Source organism: Podarcis melisellensis (assembly GCF_964234715.1).
Source record: "Podarcis melisellensis genome assembly, chromosome: 6".
Taxonomy (NCBI): domain Eukaryota; kingdom Metazoa; phylum Chordata; class Lepidosauria; order Squamata; family Lacertidae; genus Podarcis; species Podarcis melisellensis.
Window position 1 is genome coordinate 45,351,171 of NC_138538.1, and position 20,994 is coordinate 45,372,164.

General features: G+C 43.8%; 1 protein-coding gene across 1 annotated transcript in view; it reads right to left on the reverse strand.

The window, feature by feature from the left end:
- ITPR3 (inositol 1,4,5-trisphosphate receptor type 3) overlaps positions 1 to 20,994 on the reverse strand; it is a 105,698-nt gene that overhangs the window by 39,732 nt on the left and 44,972 nt on the right. The window contains exons 5-18 of the mRNA XM_081915660.1: positions 20,587 to 20,745; positions 19,237 to 19,335; positions 18,605 to 18,688; positions 17,974 to 18,120; positions 16,970 to 17,065; positions 15,164 to 15,208; positions 13,513 to 13,655; positions 6,057 to 6,156; positions 4,999 to 5,159; positions 4,416 to 4,557; positions 3,346 to 3,507; positions 3,003 to 3,175; positions 1,808 to 1,927; positions 311 to 493 (exon numbers count right to left, since the gene is read on the reverse strand). Of these exons, the coding sequence (XP_081771786.1) occupies positions 311 to 493; positions 1,808 to 1,927; positions 3,003 to 3,175; positions 3,346 to 3,507; positions 4,416 to 4,557; positions 4,999 to 5,159; positions 6,057 to 6,156; positions 13,513 to 13,655; positions 15,164 to 15,208; positions 16,970 to 17,065; positions 17,974 to 18,120; positions 18,605 to 18,688; positions 19,237 to 19,335; positions 20,587 to 20,745 (1,814 nt within the window). The remainder of the gene's footprint in view (positions 1 to 310; positions 494 to 1,807; positions 1,928 to 3,002; positions 3,176 to 3,345; positions 3,508 to 4,415; positions 4,558 to 4,998; positions 5,160 to 6,056; positions 6,157 to 13,512; positions 13,656 to 15,163; positions 15,209 to 16,969; positions 17,066 to 17,973; positions 18,121 to 18,604; positions 18,689 to 19,236; positions 19,336 to 20,586; positions 20,746 to 20,994) is intronic.

Here is a 20,994-nt window from a genome sequence, read left to right on the forward strand (position 1 = left end):
CAAATACCATCATCACAACACAGTGACTAAAATTCTATTTAAAAACAAACATGCTAAGAAGACTGTTTTAGGATTGCTACTAAGGGCAGCCTTCCTCAACCTCGGCCCTCCAGATGTTTTGGACAACAATTCCCATCATCCCTGACCACTGGTCCTGCTAGCTAGGGATCATGGGAGTTGTAGGCCAAAAACATCTGGAGGAGTGAGGTTGAGGAAGCCTGACTTAGGGTAACAGGCAGTAACTGCTAAAGAAGAAAAGGGTGGGTCGAGGAGCAGGCGGAACCAATACCAATGGAGAACCACTTGTTACCTATAGTAGCTCAAGACATTCTCGTCGTGGGCATTGCCTGCTCGTGCTTCCTGGGCCAGCTGCCGGATGCTCTTTTCATGGTTATCGTTGTTTCGGTCACTCCAAGTCAGCCACACCTCCTCCTCAGAAAATTCAATACTCAAGTACTCATGAGTCTGGGACATCTCCTTCACAGGTCTCAACCTGGAAAAGCAGAATGAGACACTGAACCAACTCATAAGATTATTTCCCCCACTTTACTGGTAGAGTGGCAATGAAGAGGAAAAAAGAAACCTGCTGAATGCCATTTAAAGCCATCAAAGCTGGTAAGGGACTCCTCTCCGCCCATAAGAACTTACAAAGAGTCTACAACCTGTTCTCACAGTGGCAAACTTGATGACTTTGGGAAACCCGCAAAGAGGATCTGAATGCAACAGTGCTTGTGATTTCCAGCAACTGACATTACAGCTGGCAGACAATGATAGCCTGTCTCTCCCCCGTCCTGTCTTTCTATTAATCTGTCCATTATTTTTCTAATTTGCTTTCTGACTACAGAACGAGGCTCCAATAATAGCCACATTATGATGTAGTAATTTAATCTTCAGGATACACTGACTCCTTCAGGGAGGCTATAATATAATGCCTCCTCCGTAATCAGCACCATTTGTCTGTAATTCTCCTCATTCATGCTGGAGAAATAACTAAATCTGGAAGAAACTGTACTTTGTTGATTGTCCACTCACAGTACAGAGAAATGTTTTGGAAGGCAACCCTCAGACTTGAGTTGGACATAACATCATAACTCACAGTTGGAATTTGCCGAAATGAACTGTTTCTGAATTATTACAGGTTTGTATTGTACTGTGTCCTTTTTTACTGAATTGCTGGATTTTGCTTACTGAAATGCTCTTGTGTTTGTTTATATCATTAGACTGATGAAGTGTTGTTTTTATCTGTTATTGCTGTGTGTATTTGTTACTGTTGGCAGCCACTCAGAGCTCAACTTAGGGCACTTTCAGACTGTTACGATTTTCAGATAGGATTCAATTACATCTGGCAAATTCAGGCTGCAGAGTCAAAGTTAATTGGGCAACAAATCCACTTCCTCAAAGAATCAGACTTTTTGAAATAAGGAAAGTGATGGGGAAATGCACTAGAAAGTGTGGGATGAAACTTCCTTTGATGCCACATCCTCTAACCTCCCTGCCAACGAATCAGCATAAATGCTCAATAAACAGGTTTCCTGGAAGCTCCCTTTTGTGGTTGGAAAAGCAGCATACAAATATTAAATCAAGTATATAGTAAGATCAAAGATCAGAACTCTTCTCAATATCTTCTTCATTAACTTGTTTTACTCATTGACCCAAGGTACTCATTTTTTATTTATTTATATGGGGTGCTCTTCCCATTTTTAACTGATAATGGGCTGAAAGTGACCCTTCCCAGAGAAGGTAATTTCTAAGCGGAAGACTAAGGCAACTCCTGTATTCAAAGGAATAGGGCTCTCTAGATACTCACTCAGTTTGGATCAGGATGTCAGTGTTCTTGGGGTCCAGCACACACTTGCAGATCAGTTCCTGAGTGACGGGAATGGCCACATGGTTCGACACACACAAATCTGACAGATAGTCTAAAAACCTAGGAGACATAGGAGAGGTTTTATCATTGTTGTTGTTGTTTAGTCGTTTAGTCGTGTCCGACTCTTCGTGACCCCATGGACCAGAGCACGCCAGGCACTCCTGTCTTCAAGTTTTATCATATCATCTTCCAAATAACCTACAAAGACTACCTTCCACCCAGGTGTATCTGAGCTGCTTTTGGCTGGATTACGGGCAGGAAATCAATCATCTTCCTAACTCCACATTGACACATAGCAATCAAACATCAAGAACGTCATTCCTACATCATAGAAATGGGTACATAGGAGTAAATCCTACTGCAACATTTTATATTTAAGGACAACCCGATGCATCTGTTATGTCAGCTATCAACACACGCTGTGTAAGTTTTTTCCCCACCATGTCTGATTCGGACCATCCTTTTGAACAGTTTTCCTGCGTGTTTACTGCCACAGTTCCTTCAACTCCTCCACCTACATGACTAACACAGCTACCCTCCAGCAATCTGCTGCCAACCCCACTATATCCACAGCACTTCAGTTCCCTTTAGTCAAACAAACCTAGGAGAGTGACTACCTTGTGGTTTTTCACATTGACAAAAGGGTAGAATTCACATACAGCAGGAGAAGGTAACCTTTTTCAGTCACGTTCTCTTGGAGAAAATTTTCTAGGGGTCGCAAGGCAGTGATGGCAGAGGCAGAGGCAAAAGGCGAGCAAAAGGTGTGGGACCCTTTGTACGGCAACCTTCAGAGGTTATCACATTTACCAACGCCCAACTCTCCAGCCTCCGTCCAAGCATGCAAGAGGCATTGCCACAACATACAGCTGTCATAGAAGGCACCACATGGAAGGAAAAAGTAAAAGCATTGGGAAATACGTTTCCCTCTCTATTAGTACCCTGAACAGTATCTAGGATCACCAGCTAGCCAGAAAAACCAACCTCATTTTTCAGTCTTTAGCAACAGCTTGATTTAGCAGCTAAAGCTCTTTACCATGGAGATAAATATTATCACCTGCTAACTGCTGTGGATTAAAAGGCCTGGTTCTAAAGTTGGCAGCTCTGGCTTCCTCCCTGCCAGTGGGGCGACACACACCTGGGTTCCCGGTTCTTTCGCACCAAGCTCACAAATGTCTCCACCTCCGTCTTGGTGATGTGTTTCTCGAGCAGCTTGCGGTTGTTGTGCAAGAGGGCAGTGATGGTGTCCTCGGCCAAGATGTCGTAGCCAATCTGGGACTGCATCATGCCAAACTGCTTGGCAATATGCTCCTGCGGGACGAGGACAATGCACCCGAGTTAAAACTGCAAGTCTTAATTCCTCACTGTCTGAATGCTTTGTTTCCCACATGCATCACCATTATGCCTAAAGGTCTCAGTAAAATAGAACCCCCAAGTTCTATCTCCCACAGACTTATGTCCTCATGTCGGTGAAGGCCTACCTGGTTCTTGCGATAGTCTTCCTGGGAGTGCCGCAACACCCTGTAGCAGAGCCGGAACATGTACTGGTAGGGAGCATTCTTCTGGTCAGACAGCTCTTCCAGTCGTACAAGTGGGCCTTCCCCACCCTTGTCCTTGAATGGAGCCTTCAGGATCCCAAAGATCTACCCAATGGAAATGGAAGTTACCAAACTGAAAAGAACCTGCAGAACCAGTTCTGGAGAGTGGCTGTGGAGGACTTCTGTTAGGCCCCATGATGGCTGTGCTGTGGGGTCCCATTGGGTCCTATTCCATCCCCATGCTCTTTAACATCCATGGAAATGGACCAGGACTAGGAGATGGTGAGGAAGATACCTCATGATAATGGCTATCTTGCACCCGCCTCCGGCATGCTCCACCTTGGCCTCTGTGTCTTTATTAAGGACCTTTTTGATCCACTGGGCTATATTCCCTTCAGTTATTAAGGGTACATATACAAGGGAGTTAAAACATCTCACAGTTTACAGAGGCACTTCCAGAAAGGCGCTGTTCTAAAGTGGTTATTCTTCCCCTTCCCTCTTTAAACTGAGGCAACAGACAAAGTAGAATAAACTTTTCATTCTGAGGAATTTGTAATGGCAGGCTCCCTTCACCTTACTATGATTACCTAATCTAGGTCCAGGTGCGGAGAAAAAGGTTCCTGCCTGTTGCTCAAAAAAATACAAAATAATGTTGAAAATGGAGACTGAGCTCCTCTGATGCCCTATCACAGTGGAACAAGCAGTCAGACAAGAGGGCAGTTGCTCCTCCAACTGTCAAGGACAAAGCTTCTAAAGCTAAGTTGCAACGTTATAAAGCAAAGCTTTTCCTGTTGGAACAACTTGGAAGAATAACAAATTCCGGGATAACCACATACTCCAATGTTGGAGAAAGGTTGGAGAAAGGTGCAGGTACAGGACATGTCTGTACATGTTTACTCAGAAGTAAGGTGCTTTACTCCCTTGCAGCCTCAGAAAAGAATTGTAAAAACATTCCACTTAATACCGCAATGAACTTGCCTCCATCTTAAGTCTTTCTCTCTAGACCCAATCACCTGTTTCAGAATGTTCTGCTCCCTCATGAGCTTCTGCCTCTCCCGGTTGGGCTTCGTAACAACGATATCCAAAACATTCTGCCCATTGTTGGGCACATCACTGACAAAGAAAACCAGGTCTTCCAGCAGTTGGATCACAAACCTGCCAGACAAGTTATAGTGAGCATCATCAATAAATGACCCCCCCTCCTTCAAAACAGGGTCATTAACACAATACATACACACCCCACCCCACATATGAAGTTAACAAGAAACCAAATCAACATAGATGTGAACTATGGACTTAATAATTTGCCTTGTTTCCTTACAATTCAAATCTACACCAAATTCTACATCCAAACATTTTCAAACTCTGCAGCAAGAAACATCAAATTATGTGTCCAAGACAAATTATACAAATCAAAAAAAAATGCTCAGGCTACCTCGTGGACATGAAACTTGTTTCCCTGCAAAATGCAACCTGCTATTGGTTCTTCAAGTTGATGCACCTAAAACCACACATGTTGATTGCATCTGTCAGTGAATCCCATTCCACCATTGCCTTCCCATACACAGTGAATCAAAATACTTGGGGTATTTTTACCTCCGGTCATTCTGGCTGAGGAATCCTTCATTCATCTTCTCCACTACATTGGCTAGCATGTAGCTAGCATCATTGGCAAAGTCCAGATCACGGATTTCTGACACTGGCACGGAGACAATGGCAAATGCCTCTTTGTCCTCCTTGGTGGGGCAAGTGCCAAGCTGAAAAAGAGAACCTGGTCATCCAATACCAAAGTTTGCTTTGTCCCCCAAATAAGCAAGTCTGCACTTCTTGGCAATTTACACCTCCTAGAACAGGAATGGCCAAACTTGGCCCTCCAGCTGTTTTGGGACTACAATTCCCATCATCCCTGACCACTGGTCCTGTTAGCTAGGGATGATGGGAGTTGTAGTCCCAAAACAGCTGGAGGGCCAAGTTTGGCCATGCCTGTCCTAGAATATGTTGGTTTAAGAGGCACATGCCACCCACCCCAGCCTTTCTTTTCAGTGCCAGATCAAAAAGTGCCCAGGACAAGTGAGTGTCTGATTTGGGTGACAGACATAAGTTCTGGACTCTTTTTTGTGAGCGGGGGGAGGGGTTAGCCGATGAATCTGCTCATGGGTTGGTTTGTTTTGAAATCATTTTTATTCTTCTGATTCTTATGGTTGGTGTTGCATAGTGTGCCACTGTATTTTTATATGTATATATATTTCATTGTATTCCTTGTATTGTGAGCTACCTTCCGTGTCCAATTTTTTTAGAGAGAGGCAAGAAAGAAATATCTTAAAAAATAAAATGAAGCATGACGTTATATTGCCACAATAATATGACCAACCGATCCATCTAGCTCATAACTCTGTCTCTTAGCTGCAATCAGTATTGGATGCTTCCAAGATAGTTTACAAGAAACAGAACTGTGGAACTGCCCATACAGGCTTCTAGCAGTCAGAAGCAGTAGCAGCCTTTGTGGTGGGACAGAACCACAGGGCCACCTTCCTGATACTAACAGGGCTGGTGGAAATGCCAGATTGGTTCCTGTCACAAGCTGGCACTCCCTTCACCAAGGACCAGTTCTCTGTTAATAGCAGAATTAGCCACCAGCCCAGAAATAAACTTACCATAAGGCGAATGGGTCGCTCTTCATCCACATCAATGGGTACATTGGTACTTTGGATCCAAGTGTTGGTGCAGAGGTGACGCAGTCGGACATAGGAGTTCCTGAAACCACAAGAAGGTAAGAATGAAGAAGATATTACCCTCCTTCTATTTCAACTTTTAAACACCGGCTGAGAGCTTTTCTATTCTGCCAGGCTTTTAACTTAATACATCTTTCCATGATTATTAGTTGATGTTCTTTGTTTTTAAATTTGCATCTGTTTTTATTATAAATAGATATTATTGCAAACTGCTTTGATATTTTTAATGATATAGTGGTATATAAATACTGACTTAAATGAGACCGAAGCAGCTAAAGCCGTAAATTCCATTGATTTCAATGGGATTACAGTTCCTCTCTGAACTGCACTCATTGGACTGACACCTTTTTGAACACTTTTGCTCTCCATCACACCCTGGGCTAGGAGAAGAGCCTCTTACCCCAACTATGTAATGGGGAGGAAAGCCCTTCCAAAAACCATGTGTCCTTCCTCCCCTTTGAAAAGCATTGCTTTTTTCTTCTGGCACAGGATCATTGTTAGGTTTTAGAGAGGAAACACGAAGGTGCCCTCCTTCACTTTCCTGATGTTCTCTACAACTTTACAACAATGGTGCTATGCCCCATTTTGGAAATCAATGGTAGGCCACTAAAAACAGCTTCCTGGGCTGTGTGGCCAGACCATGGGCCACAGTCTCATCACTTCTGAATCCTATTTCATACTTGCATTTACTCTGTTGCGTGCATTCTCTGCCTGCTCCACTCCTGTTCTGCCTGGTGCGTAAGATTATGCCCCATGTAGAGAAAGTGGATAGAGAAACCTTTTCCTCCCTCTCTCATAATGCAAGAACTCAGAAGCTTCAGGACAGACAAAAGAAAGTACACAGCCTATAGCTGAACTATGGAATTCGCTCGACAATTAACAGGCTATGGGAAGATGGCGTCGTTAGTGGTAGTTCTATTTTGTGCTCCGCGTTGATAATATAGATATATCAGTGTTTTTTAGCACTTCTAAAGCTTTTTTTCGTTGTTTTTTTTTTTACTGAGCTTAGTAGTTTTAAATTATATTTTTTTTATTAACTGCCAAAGGCCTATTTTTATCTAAAAGAGGCCCGGCAAGCCGCCCTATCTTCACGAAGCTGGTAATTAACAGACGGGGAGGCCAGCTACTTCTTTGGAAGGACGCCGAGCTTTTTATCTATAAAAAAAAAAAAAGGAAGGAACTGAAGCAGCTACAACCCCAAGAAACACAAGGCAAGTTTAACTCGATAATCATTCTAAGGGGACTTTTGTTCTTTTTTTGTTATACTGCCTAGCTACTTTACTGGTTACGCCGTGAGGCTGCTGAATGAGGGAGAAAGAAACAAGTTATAGTATGAAAGCCTAGGACCAGTAATATTTTCTAACATTTTAAATGACTGACACCTCACAAGCCCCGATGTAAATTGCTGGAGAAATTAACAAGTTGGTGAGGTTGGAGAGGTTTAGGAGGCAACTTCCACAAATCGGCATCTCTGCTATTGCTTACTCCAGCTTAGAACAAAAGATAAATCGCCGTCAAGTAAGCACCCCCTACCATATATCCATATATACCCATATACCCACTATGGTCCTCACCAGGAAAAAATACAAGGACCAAGGAATCTTGCCTAACTCACCACAGAGCCCGATGGAGCGCCGAAGGAGACAAAGTAAAATTACCAGCTACTTTCCTCAAAAAGACTCGAGTAAGAGAACTCAGAAGGAGAGCATTCTAGATGTAGCTATGCCTTTGCCACCCACAGTGCTGGATTGGTCAACACAGCTAAAGGACTTGCAAACAAACAACAAGAGGACAAACCATCCAACAAATCTGGCCCAAGAACTTGCCATAGCAGAGAATGCTACAAAGGCTAATACAGCCAACACACCTGATGCTAATCCTCATTTGTCATCGCTGGAACTTGGAAGTAACCTTTCAACCTATTGGTTGAAAGCTAATGACAACGGAACAGAAACGCGGGGTGATTATCTTCGGGAGCAGATATACCAGATTTCTACGGATCTCCTTAACGTCAAAAAATTTTTAGCGATAACAAACGGGCTTCTCCTGACCCTAGTGGATAATTTCAAACAACATGTGAGCGCTTCAGACCAGATTACAAATCCCCTAGCCAGCCCGGATCCACCATTCCCCACCAAACCCCGGAGGAAAAAAGCTGAGCCTAAGACGAAGAAAAGCAAAAATATGAAAAACCTAAGGCGGCTTAAGACAACTCACCGTACCTGTAAAAAATATTGGCAGAAGCTCTTTAACCTTCTTCCATCCCTTTCTACAAGTGGAACAAACAAATCTAACTCGAGTGCCATCAAAGAGACATGTAAAGCAGATACATCCATAAAAGAATCTAAACCAAGTTTTGAAGAATCAACACCGAGCTGGGACAAAGGAACTAATCCATCTACAGTTATACCGCCTCAGAGTCCTCTTATGGCCAGCACAGAATCTGTTGACAGAGGTGAGCTGGCGACCCAAACTATTGAGGGGAACCACTCCTCTCAAGTTCGACAGATGTTGTGTCCCAAAAGAGAATGGAGTTTAGTCCTAATCCCACAAAAGCTTGTCTTTGCTAATTACCCTAAACCGCCTAGATTTTATGCAGGGTCGGACCGTATAGACCATTTTTTGTCCATTATAAGTGGCATTTTACCGGGGGTAGTAAAAGCAACTGACATAGCCGCTATAGAGTATCTACATCAAGATGATTGCTCGGTACGAGCATTGATTACTTTTTTAGATCATAATCTGGCCAGTTTTATGTTTAGAGCTAAAAACCTATTCAAAAAAGAAAGAATAGTCCTATTAAGAACATTTGAAAATAGAGCACCTTTAACCTCTCTGATGGGGCCCAAGGGCATAGGAATGGAAGTTCACAAAAGGGAAAAAACCAACCACCAAAACCATCAAATAGAAAGCATAAGTCCCAGCAGGATCATCTCCATCAAACAGTACCAAATGAAAAAAAGGAAGCTCCACATCCAACTGGCGTCTGGCCTCTCACGTGTGATAGTGAGGATTCCGTTTGGGAGGAAGAACTCTCGCTGATAAAGCGTTTCTGGTCACTGCATTCTCCAGCTCAAACTGAGATCCTGAAAAGACTTGATTTACTTCGAAGCAGACTAGTAAAAAAGGATGACCAAGGTGAGACAATGAAGGACCCTTATGTGCAGCCCATATCTCCCAAATGTCTAGTGGATAAGAAGACAGTGGGAGGCACCTTTAAATGTGTAGACGTGGAATTACAATCTGAGCCCCCTGTGATGTACAATAAAGTAAAACCAAATCAATGTGTGAAATCTCAAAGCTCCTGGCACAGCTATCTTAAACTGTCTCCGAATGAATTAGCTTCCCCCCCAACTCCAAAATCTAGCCCCAAATCACCAAGAAGAGAGGATCACTACACTCTCTCCAAGCAGTCATCCTCGAAAAGAGCCAATGGGTGTGTTTTTTTAGACACCAAAGAATTGCTGGACGTGGTGGTGACATAGATCCAGCTCCCCGAAGGGCCCGGGGCCTAAAAGTGCTGTCTTGGAATATCGAGGGTTGGCACGCAAAGAAAAATAACCAACAATTTTTGTGCTACCTTAAGCAATTTGACATCATCTTCTTTCAGGAGACATGGCAGAATGACCCTATATTTCTCAATGGGTATAACTGCCACTACCTGCCTGCCTCTCCATCTCTAAAGGGCGGCAGATCTAGAGGCGGCCTAGCTTGCTTCATTTCCACGGAGCTGGCGCATTCTTTAACAGCCCTACCCAGCTGCAATTCTTTAGCAACAGCCGCTCTACTTAGCTTCAAGAGAACTACTCTTTTGCTGGTCAATGTCTATATTCCCCCAGGCCAAAAAAACCCCGTTGTCAAGGCTACATGGGCTGAACTAGAGGCGTTTTTAGAACCTCTTGAATCTACTTACCCGTCTGCCCTGACTATTGTGTGTGGAGACTTTAACGCTCGTATAGGAACAGATGACAACAGTCTATACACTCACTTCAACCTATTTATGGACCCTGAAGAACAGACGGATATTGGTGCAACACGACTGTCCAAAGATAGCAGAAGTAATTCTTCAGGTCTCTGCTTAGTGCAGGCTGCCAGACGGAGGGAACTGCTGGTATTAAACGGCAACATAGAGGGGGATCGCCCCGGGGAATATACCCATTTTTCCAAGGCAGGGGGAAGCGTTATAGATTATATTCTAATCTCAAGATTTGCCCACAGCTTTGTAAGGAAGTTCCAAGTGGGCCACAATACTCTGAGTGACCACCTACCTCTAATTTTAGAGCTTGCAGGTCGGCCTTTTGACTATTCTATTGCCGAGCCACAATATATACCTTCTGTAAATTTGGGTATACTCCCTCCCAAAAGACTCAAATGGTCCCCAATATTGAATGAAAATCTAACCCTCCTCCTTCAGTCAGCGGAGTTAAAGCTTATTCGCTCCGCTATTGTGACAGGCAATTCAGTAGATGCGATTATGGAACGCTTTAAATCACTTTTGGAAAGATTGAAATTCCATTTAACAACAGTGATACATAGCTCCGCTACAAAGAGGGCAAAGGACGGAGCTAGCTGGTTTGACCTGGAGTGCAGGCAAACAAGGAGACAAACAAGAATAGCCTACCAGAGATATAGGAAATCAGGGACTGCCATCCTACTTAATGCCTATATTTATCTGAGACGGTCTTACAAACAATTATTAAGGAGAAAGAAATTGGAAGCTGAACGAGCCGCATGGCAAAGTTTGGTTAAGGCATCGCACGAGAAAGATACTACTTGCTTTTGGCGAACCATATCTGGTCTACTGGACCAGGAGCGCACTAATTCCATCTGTACAGTGGAATCAATGGAGTGGTTGCGCCATTTTCAATCTTTGTTCTATGACCAGGAAGCCCAACATTACAAACTATGCATCCAATTGGAGGACCTACCTCATTGGCCACCAGTAACTGTAAAGGAAGTTGAGAGCTTAATCGCACAATTAAAGAACAATAAGGCCCCAGGGAATGATTACATCCCTGCCGAACTTCTGAAGTCCAACATTGGCTGGTGGGCCCCCCTGCTGGCGTCTCTATTTTCTTGGATTGACTCAACGGGTTTACTCCCAGATGGTTGGACAGAGGCAATAGTTATTCCAATCTATAAAAAAGGACCTATGCCAGACCCGGCGAGTTATAGACCAATCAGCCTTCTGCCTATACCCAGCAAACTATATGCCAAACATCTTTATATTAAGCTAACTAGCTGGCTGGAAACTGAAGCTATTCTAGCGGAAGAGCAAGCGGGTTTCAGGCAAGGTAGATCCACCATAGACCATTGCTTCACCCTAGCCTATTTAATTGACAAATATGCCAAAAAATCCCGTGGGGTGCTATACGCAGCCTTTATCGATCTAAAGGCTGCTTTCGATTCAATTCCACGTGCAAGACTCTGGGATAAATTGAGCACATCAAGTATAGACAAAAGACTATTATTTCTGATCAGCTGTTTATATAAAGACACGGTGCTGTATGTAAGAACTTCGTTAAATGGCCATCTTATAGGACCAGTTCCTGTCAGCAAGGGGGTCAAGCAAGGTTGCATCCTGGCCCCAGTTCTATTCAACTTTTACATCAATGATATGGTTAACTGTTTGTCATCTCCGGACTTCCACGCCCCCAAACTGGCTGACAAATCAATATCAGTGCTTTTGTATGCTGATGATGCGATACTCCTATCTCGAACAAGAATAGGCTTAAACAGGCTCATAGGTGAATTTTCAGCATACTGTAGGAGAGAGCAACTGGCAATAAACTATCAGAAAACCAAAATCATGGTTTTTGCAAGGAAATGCAGACAGTACAGCTGGAGGATGGATAACCAGACAATTGAACAGGTTAAAGCCTTCAAATATCTGGGTATCGTTTTCCAGTCGACCGGGTCCTGGGATGTCCATCAAAAATATGCCAAAGAAAAAGCAGCTCAAAGTATTAAGATGCTGTCCCGCTTCTTTTACACGAAGGGGGGCAGATACATCCCAGCAGCCTTTGAAGTTTTTCAAGCAAAACCTCTGGCGCAGTTACTGTATGGGGCACAAATCTGGATGGGGAACCACTGCTCCAGTCTTGAAACTGTTCAGTCTAAATTCCTAAGGCAGATATTCGGCGTCCCCTCCTGTGTTCCAAACGCAGCTTTACGACTCGAGGCCTGCCTTCCATCTGTAGAAACTCAGACCTGGCAAAGAACATTCAACTATTGGCTTCGTCTTAATCTAAATCCACCCGGTCTACTGCCTCTAGTAATGCAAGACCCTCACAAAAGCAAGTGGTTCAAAACTGTGCATCAAAAACTCCTTACATGCGGTCTGCATTCGCAGTCCCTACTATCAATGGGCCTCATTAAAGCAAAGAGTCTAATAGGCCAGCGCCTGAAAGACATTGAACGGCAAAACAACCTGACTATCTTAAAGAAACTGTGCCCATGGTATACCTACTTTCCCCCTTCCCATTTTGACTTTCCAGCTTCATATTTGTTTAAATTAACCATCCCAAAATACAGACGTGCCTTTACATTGGCTAGATGGGATGTTCTTCCTTCTGCCGTACTCGAAGGTCGCTACCAAAAGACTCCATTTGAAAAACGACTCTGCCCATGTGGAGATGGTAACACGGAAACAGTGTCCCACGTCCTCCTATCCTGCCCCCTTTACAAAGACCTAAGGAATGAGATTATTACTCCACTCATTCTCTCCAACCCCGGCCGTTCACAAGACATTACACTGTTTTTTCTCTTATCTGATACGGATAGTCAGATAACAGAGAAGGTCGCGAGGTACATCGAGAGAGCTGTGAAATTGAGGGCCACCATCTGAGTGACAGACTTGTTCATCTGACGGACCTCCTTCTGCTTGTTCTTATCTTCCTTTTATTCTTATTTTATTTTTAATTCTTGCATAGCTGTGGCCTGTTGGCTTTGCTAATAAAGTTTTGATTTGATTATGGAATTCGCTCCCACAAGATGTAGATTGATGGTCACCAACCTCGATGGTTTTCAAAGAGAATGAGACAAATGCATGGTGATAAGGCTCTCTCAATGACTACCTGCAGGAGTGATGTTCTACCTCAACTAAGGCTGTATGCCTCTTAATACCAATTGCTGGGGATTACAAGTGGGAAGAATTCTGCTGCATTTAAGTCATGCTTGTGAACTTTCCATAGGCATTAATTTGGCCCCTATGAGAACAAGATGCTGAATTAGCTGGGCCTTTGGTTCATCCAGCAGGGACCTTCTTAACCTTTCTTTTTTTATGCCTCCTGCTTGCACACAGCCGCTCTCTCTGGATTATGACCTATATCTCCATTCTGGCTTGGATTCTTTGGGCGTCCTGTATAAAGCAACTTACCGTGGGACAAAAGAGTCGGTCTTCTGCAGTGTGGTGGGATCCAGTTCAAAGAGGGAAGCAATGTCATTGCCGTGAGGCACAGCCACCAGTCGATATTTGATCTTTTCCCCTGTGTATCTCCGACTGGAGCGACTTGTTCCAGCCTGTTCCAAAATAAGGTGTGTGTTTTTTCAGTTATGTGTGATCAAAAACCACCAAAGTTCATGCACCAAAAATGGTCATGAACTTGCTATGGGATCTTCAGGGAGTTCCCGGCACCAACCTACAGCAAGCCAGTCCAGGTATGAAAATTTATTTAGCCAATTTTGTTTTTGTTATTGCAGTAATTGCTGCTGTTCTCTGTGTTGTGGTTTTTCTTGCAATTTCAGTGAACTGTTGATTATTTAGTCCTAATTTTAAAATTCCGCAATTTTTACATGCCCTTTCAATACACACACATGAGCTAAAAGTCTAAAATGGAAGAATAAAGCAAACAAAATGTAGTTTTAGTATTCCACAGCTGCTGACCATGAGTTTGGGATACAAAATTTTAAAGCAATTTAAGCTAGAGGAGAAGGAGAGAAGAGGAGGGTGGGAGAGAGAAAAAACTTAATGACTGGCACCTGTCCAGGCCAATTCATTGTGGCATACACTGGCATAGAAATTTCATTGACAATGTAATAACCTGGGTACCCAGTTAGAGGCACTGAGGTGAGAGTGCTGTGAAAACTATTACTAAGAGGAATGCTTCACACTCCCCATGGTTTTGTTTTTAGAAGAAGAAGAAGAAGAGTTTGGATTTGATATCCCGCCTTTCACTCCCCTTCAGGAGTCTCAAAGCGGCTAACATTCTCCTTTCCCTTCCTCCCCCACAACAAACACTCTGTGAGGTGAGTGGGGCTGAGAGACTTCAAAGAAGTGTGACTGGCCCAAGGTCACCCAGCAGCTGCATGTGGAGGAGTGGAGACGCGAACCCGGTTCCCCAGATTAGGAGTCTACCGCTCTTAACCACTACACCACACTGGCTCTAGTATTGTTTTTAATGCTGTAACTCACCCACCCCAGGACCTCAGGGTGAAGGGTGGGTAATAAATAAATTGATAAAAATAAATTAAAGACTTTATGAATTTAAGTTTTAAAAAGATTCAGGTAGGTAGCCATGTTGGGTCTGACGCAGGAGAAATATATTTTTTTAAAATTAAGAATTGTCCAGTAGCACCTTAGAGACCAACTAAGTTTGTTCTTGGTGTGAACTTTCATGTGCATGCACACTTCTTCAGATACACAGTGTGCATGCACTTTTGTGTGCATGCACACTTCTTCAGATACACAGTGTGCATGCACACAAAAGCTCATACCAAGAACAAACTTAGTTGGTCTCTAACATGCTACCGGACAATTTATTTATTTTTTTAATATAGTTTTAAAAAGGAAAGGGAACTTTTTAAAAGCCCAATCTAAAACGTTGCCTCCTACATACTGCTAAGCCCAGGCATAGGCAAACTCAGTCCTCCAGATGTTTTGGGACTACAACTCCCATCATCCCTGACCACTGGTCCTGTTAGCTAGGGATGATGGGAGTTGTGGTCCCAAAACATCTGGAGGGTCAAGTTTGCCTATGCCTGGCTAAGCCAAACTATCACAAGCAAGCCAAATGCAACAGACAACTTACTGTGGACTTTGGTTCTCCTGTGTCTCCTTTGTAACTGGGGTTTTCCTGGAAAGTTGAAGAAATAAAAATATCAGCGTATTTTTTTATCCGTGATATGACACTAAAAGTCCAGAGGTGGAATAACACAGTTTATAATGCTACACATTCAGACACCTGTGCAGCTGCTTCAGCTGCTTTGGCCAGATCACCATACTATCCAAAGGCACAAGGAAACAGGATTTGGACGAGAGATGTTTGAGTGAGCTGCAACTTGCCAGGCCACATTTTTTGGAGCTACTAAACACTGAGCATAATCCACTAAAAGGGAAAGCAGATATTGGCTCAAAGTGAACAAACAAAGAGAATCCTTCCTCTGTAGCCACTAATCAAGCCGAGAAAGGGAAACGGCTATAAAGTGATGAAAGGCTTCATAACAGAAGAGGCTGTACCAGTAGGCTTGAGTTGCTGGGAAGTGCCTGGCATAAGCAGCAGAGACCAGCAATAATATTGTTTATGGCCCTGGTCCATCACTGTAAGCAAGAAAGAGCTATGAGAGCGGCCTAGAGTCACCCAAGAACCATTTATAACAGTGAAGGCAAGATCAGTTCAAAGAAGACGGCTCCCCTTAAGCGGTTTTCACATAAAGAGTGGCTTCAGCACAGCAAACCTCACAATGCACCATAACTTCCCTATTGTTCTCACTGCCAGAGGAATTTGAGCAAGGAGGAAATAGGAGTGTGGACCCCGCTTTGGACTACAGTCACACACTCCTACTTCTGAATGGCTGTTCGTGTAAACAGCATCAGAGAAGAGTCTGGAGAGTCTCTGTCCACCATAAGAAAAATGGCAGGCCTCTCTACAGAGAGTGCAGGAGAGCCCTGGGGTATTCTCCATAGGATGTCACTTATATGGAACATATACTGTTAAGAATGCATTCACTTAAGAAGTACAGCATAGTCAGATGACGGGAGTACCTAGTTCAATTTGCATGTGCTTATATGAAAGCACGAACTAAAATCTGCCTAGTTTGTGATCTTGAAAATATGAAGTACACTCTGCAGAATTTGGGTGCAATGCTAACTCCCCACCCAGTACAGTGGTATCTCGGGTTACATACGCTTCAGGTTACAGACTCTGCTAACCCAGAAATAGTACCTCGGGTTAAGAACTTTGCTTCAGGATGAGAACAGCAGCAGTGGGAGGCCCCATTAGCTAAAGTGGTGCTTCAGGTTAAGAACAGTTTCAGGTTAAGAACGGACCTCCGGAACGAATTAAGTACTTAACCCGAGGTACCACTGTACAACACTGTTTTATGAAGTGGCAGAGCAATCACCACGTCGGCAACGCTACACTCACAGCAACCAGGGCAAAAGATGGGGGTGAGGTAGGCAGGTCTGGCATGAGCCTGCATCTGGCATGGCAATTAGGTCTGGATAACAAGGAAGCAAGTACAGGTCACTGGGCAGCATTGTGGACACCAGGTAATTGACAGGTGAGAGTCCTTACCCACCAGTCAAACTTAGCCTGCAGGGGCGGGAAGATGTGCAGAGGAGATAGTGATGCAGCCTGCAATTCTGGAATGTTATAATGCTTTAGGGTTTGTGACACTTTGCTAAAGAAAGAGGAAAGGTCAAACTGATACTACATCAAAAGGCATGGCTCTAGAGTTCGCCCTAAATGGAGCCAGTAAGATGACTCATCCTAACATATTGCCAAGTTTTAGCTTGAAGTTCAGCTTTAACGTAGTGCTGATTAGTGAAGGGAACCCAAACCACAACCTACTAGAGCCTACACAGAACCTGCTAGAGTCTACTCAGTTCCTCTCACCTCTGCTGCCAAATAGTTCCCCGTGGCAAGGTGCTTGAAGCGGTATAAGCCATTCCAGTGCCCAGCTCCACCACGGCAGGGATCATGATGGACCACCTGGAAAGCAAAATTGGTGTGTTGTAAGTCGCAGGTCTGATACTTGCCTTTTTGCAAGTGCTGGCCAAAGCACAGGAATGCTTCAATCCTCTGGCTCTTCAAGGCCACCTGGCTACCTGAGCTGTCCATGCCACTTGACTAAAGCATTAGTCACCAATGCTGCACAGAAGCCCTCCTTGTGATTGGCTCTGGTCATGGAATTTATAGATTTAAACAAAGGACACATCAACATTTGGTAACACCTTCAGATTTATTTTGCTGAAAAGCGAAGCAAGAGCCTTTCTCTTCTTTGAGATGCTTTTAAAATGTTAGGCAAACTCTGACAATGAGTAATAACAAAGCATTATCTGATGACACTATTGCTATACATTTACTCAGAATACACTCTTCTTTTCTAGCCTTGCTTTGGCTCTTGTGATGAGGCTATTCTTTGTCACCAAAGAGGCATGAATAGCAAGGAGACCTGGTCTCTCTAGCTCCCCGAAGGCTTCAGTAGGAGTTATGTGCCATCTCCTGGTGTGCAGAGTAATCCAATAGGAATCTTTAGACAACTTTATTTTAGCTAATAATTCGAAACTTGAGAAATTTCACATTACCCCAGTGCTTAATTTCTTAAAATTCTTTGTTCCAAGGTTGGTCTAAAGCTTTGAAAGTAAATGCCAAGGCTAAGCCCATGTGAGCACAATTAATCCCTTATTGTCACTATTTAAAACAACCCAGAATGCAATGCTGTCTCCCAAGGACATTCCTGTTGTTGATCATCAGGGAGACACAAAATTGGGACACCAAAACACATAGACCTGCCATGTAAGCTAAGGTAATAATGCATTCAGATTAAATAAACAATATAAGGAAAGGGAAAGCGAACTTTTTGCAAGCAAAAACCTGCAAATAGGCCTGGCACTCACCTCAACTTCCCAGAGTGCATTAGAGCTTGTGGCTGATGTGGCCGATTGCCGCAAGGTAGTTCGAAGAAATACATGCAGCTTGGCTTTGTATTCATCACAGGTGAGAAATTTCTCCTGCTCTGCATGGAACAACCTGACCACGTCCCCCTGTCAGTCAAATACAAAAAAGATATGCAAAAATAGTCCCTTGCTGTCTAGGGAAACCACAATGCAAGGGAATAACAGTACACTCTGAAACTAACACTAAAGCATGGTTTAGAGCTCTGTGGATGAGCTTCAACAAGGACAAGTAAAACATCAAGCTTGAACACTTCCCGCTTCCTTCTCCTCCTCCCACAAGACTAGGAGGAATACTTCTGCCAAGCCGAGTTTCCCTTTCAAACAATTTCCAGTTACCATTATGTGCAAACCAGGGTTCCTGGTTCAAAACAATGATAAGTTAAACCAACCAGCTTCATGGCCTATGGTTTGAAATTAGCTTGTTTAGTGACAAACCATATTTTGTTTTAAACCAGGAGCCCTGCTACATATGTAGCAAACACTAAAGCAAGGTTCTTTGAAAGCCAAACTAAACTCAGCAGATGTCCTCAGCAGAGCGACTCAAGGCTGACGGACAGACACTCATTATTACCCCTTTAAGCACTTCTTCCATGTGGTCCCGGAACTGCATAAACAAGTTGATCTTCCAGCTGGTGTTGCAATTGACAGAATTCACCTAGGAAAACAATAAGCTATTAGAAGATCCACATGCTACACACAACTAAGATAAAAGGTAAAAGACCCCTGGACGGTTAAGTCCAATCAAAGACGACTAGGGGGTTGCAGCACTCATCTCACTTTCAGGCTGAGGAAGCCAGCGTTCGTCCACAAACAGCTTTCCGGATCATGTGGCCAGCATGACTAAACTGCTTCTGGCGCAATGGAACACCGTGATGGAAACCAGAGCACACAGAAACGCCGTTTACCTTCCCACCTATTTATCTACTTGCACTGGCATGCTTTTGAACTGCTAGGTTGGCAGGAGCTGGGACAGAGCAATGGGAGCTCACTTCGTCGCAGGGATTCAAACCGCCAACCTTCTGATCAGCAAACCCAAGGGGCTCAGTGGTTCAGACCACAGCACCACCCGCACCCGTTACACACAACTAGCCCCAAATTAAGTCCTGTAAGCAGGGGGGTGGAATCTAAAATAGCAATCTAGCTCAGGCCACTGTCATTAACATCCCATATTCACACCACTTCCCTTCTCCCAATTCCTGGTACCTCTTTGCATCCTGGGTTATCAGCGAGTTCATAGTTGCTGGCATGTAGTGGCTGCCCAGCATTCACAGGATTCAGAATCACTTTGTCTCCAACAACTACCTGAGGAAGGATGTCATAATAGTTAGGACAGCAGTTCCAAAGCCTCCCCACCCTCCCGGACCACTTAAATGTTGCTGAGGACCTTGGCAGATCACTTAATGATTCTTTCCTGCCTGCTGTAGCATCTGTAACGCGCTGGGTTAGATGCTGTAGGATTTTTAATTGTATTTTTAGCACTTCTTTGATGTCTTATATTGTATGTAGGTTACTGTCTTACAATTGGAACGCTGTAGAATTCAACATGCAAATGTTCTTCAGACACACCATGGACAACCTGAATGAAGCAGACCACTGGTTGTCTGTGGACCACAGTCTGAGAACCTCAGGGTTAGTGAGCATTGAACTATGGAAGGTCCCCTAAAATATCTCCAGTGAACATGAATGGCAATTGAGGAACTGGCAGCACAAGTCTATGCATGTCTACTCAAAGATAAGTCCCAAGGGGCACAATGAGGCTTACTTCCAGGTAACTAAGTGTAAGATTGCAGCCAACAAACCCCACATTTCCTGCCAAATGTTTAGTTATCTGTTTGAATTGCAAATACATTTCCAATGGCAGGAGGGGGGGGAACTGATTCGCATATGCATGCATATCACCCATTAGCTCTTAAGCCGATACCTTACCATTCAATTACTTGCAACAATGTGAACCGCCTCTATCAAAAAGCACTTTGTGCGAGCTGATATGAAAACTCAGTCTGCAGCTGTTGCCACGCACACATAAATCATCATTTGACACTGCAACCACTGAGTAATAAAGAAGCATCTGTGAAATTGGCCCGATTATGTACTCCTTTCCATGACACAGTACCCCCAAATCAATCTCTCCTTTAATAAATTTCAGGACAGAAAATGTGCAAATATCTTTCCGGGAAATTAGGTTTGGGGCTGAGAATCCACCCTGGGAGCTCAGTCGCCAAATTCCTTGCACGTTTCAAGTCAAGTTGCTGCCCCTCTCAGATATTTCTCCTCCTTAAAAGTGGCACCTGCTCCACCAGGAAGTTGACAATCCTAAAACAATCTCAGCTTGTAAAGCCTTTGGAGATCTATAGCTTACATCAGGGATAGCAAACAAGGTGACCTCTAGATGTTGTTGGACTACCAACTCCCATCAACCCAAGAAAGCATGGCCATGGGATGCTGGGAGTTGTAGTCCAGCCACATCTCGGGGGCACCACATGGCCTAAAGCTTATAGCAGTATTACTGGGAAGAGTCACATATTATTTTCTGCCTCCACATAACACACTCACGTTATCTCCATTGCTCCTCAGTTTCCAGAAGGGTTGAATGAAGAGCCAGGAGCCTTCATTGCCTGTGGCATCGAGCGTCACCCTCATGGCATTCTTCTCCAATAAGGCAGGGAGGCGCTTGTTAACGGTCAGGTATTTATTACTCTTCATGTGGAGAAGCTGGAAAACCAAACATGAAGCAGACCAGTTCCTACCTGGAACCTTGTGCGGTACTCAGTTACACAGAGCGCTTGAGAAAAACTTAGGCCACACTCACAACATATGTTAAAAGCACTATGATAACACTTTAACTCATCATGGCTCCCTCCTACCCAATAATTCTGGGAGCTGTAGTTCATTAAGGGTGCTGAGAGTTGATAGGAGACCCCTACACCCCTCCCAGAACTACAATCCCAGACTGGCTTAACA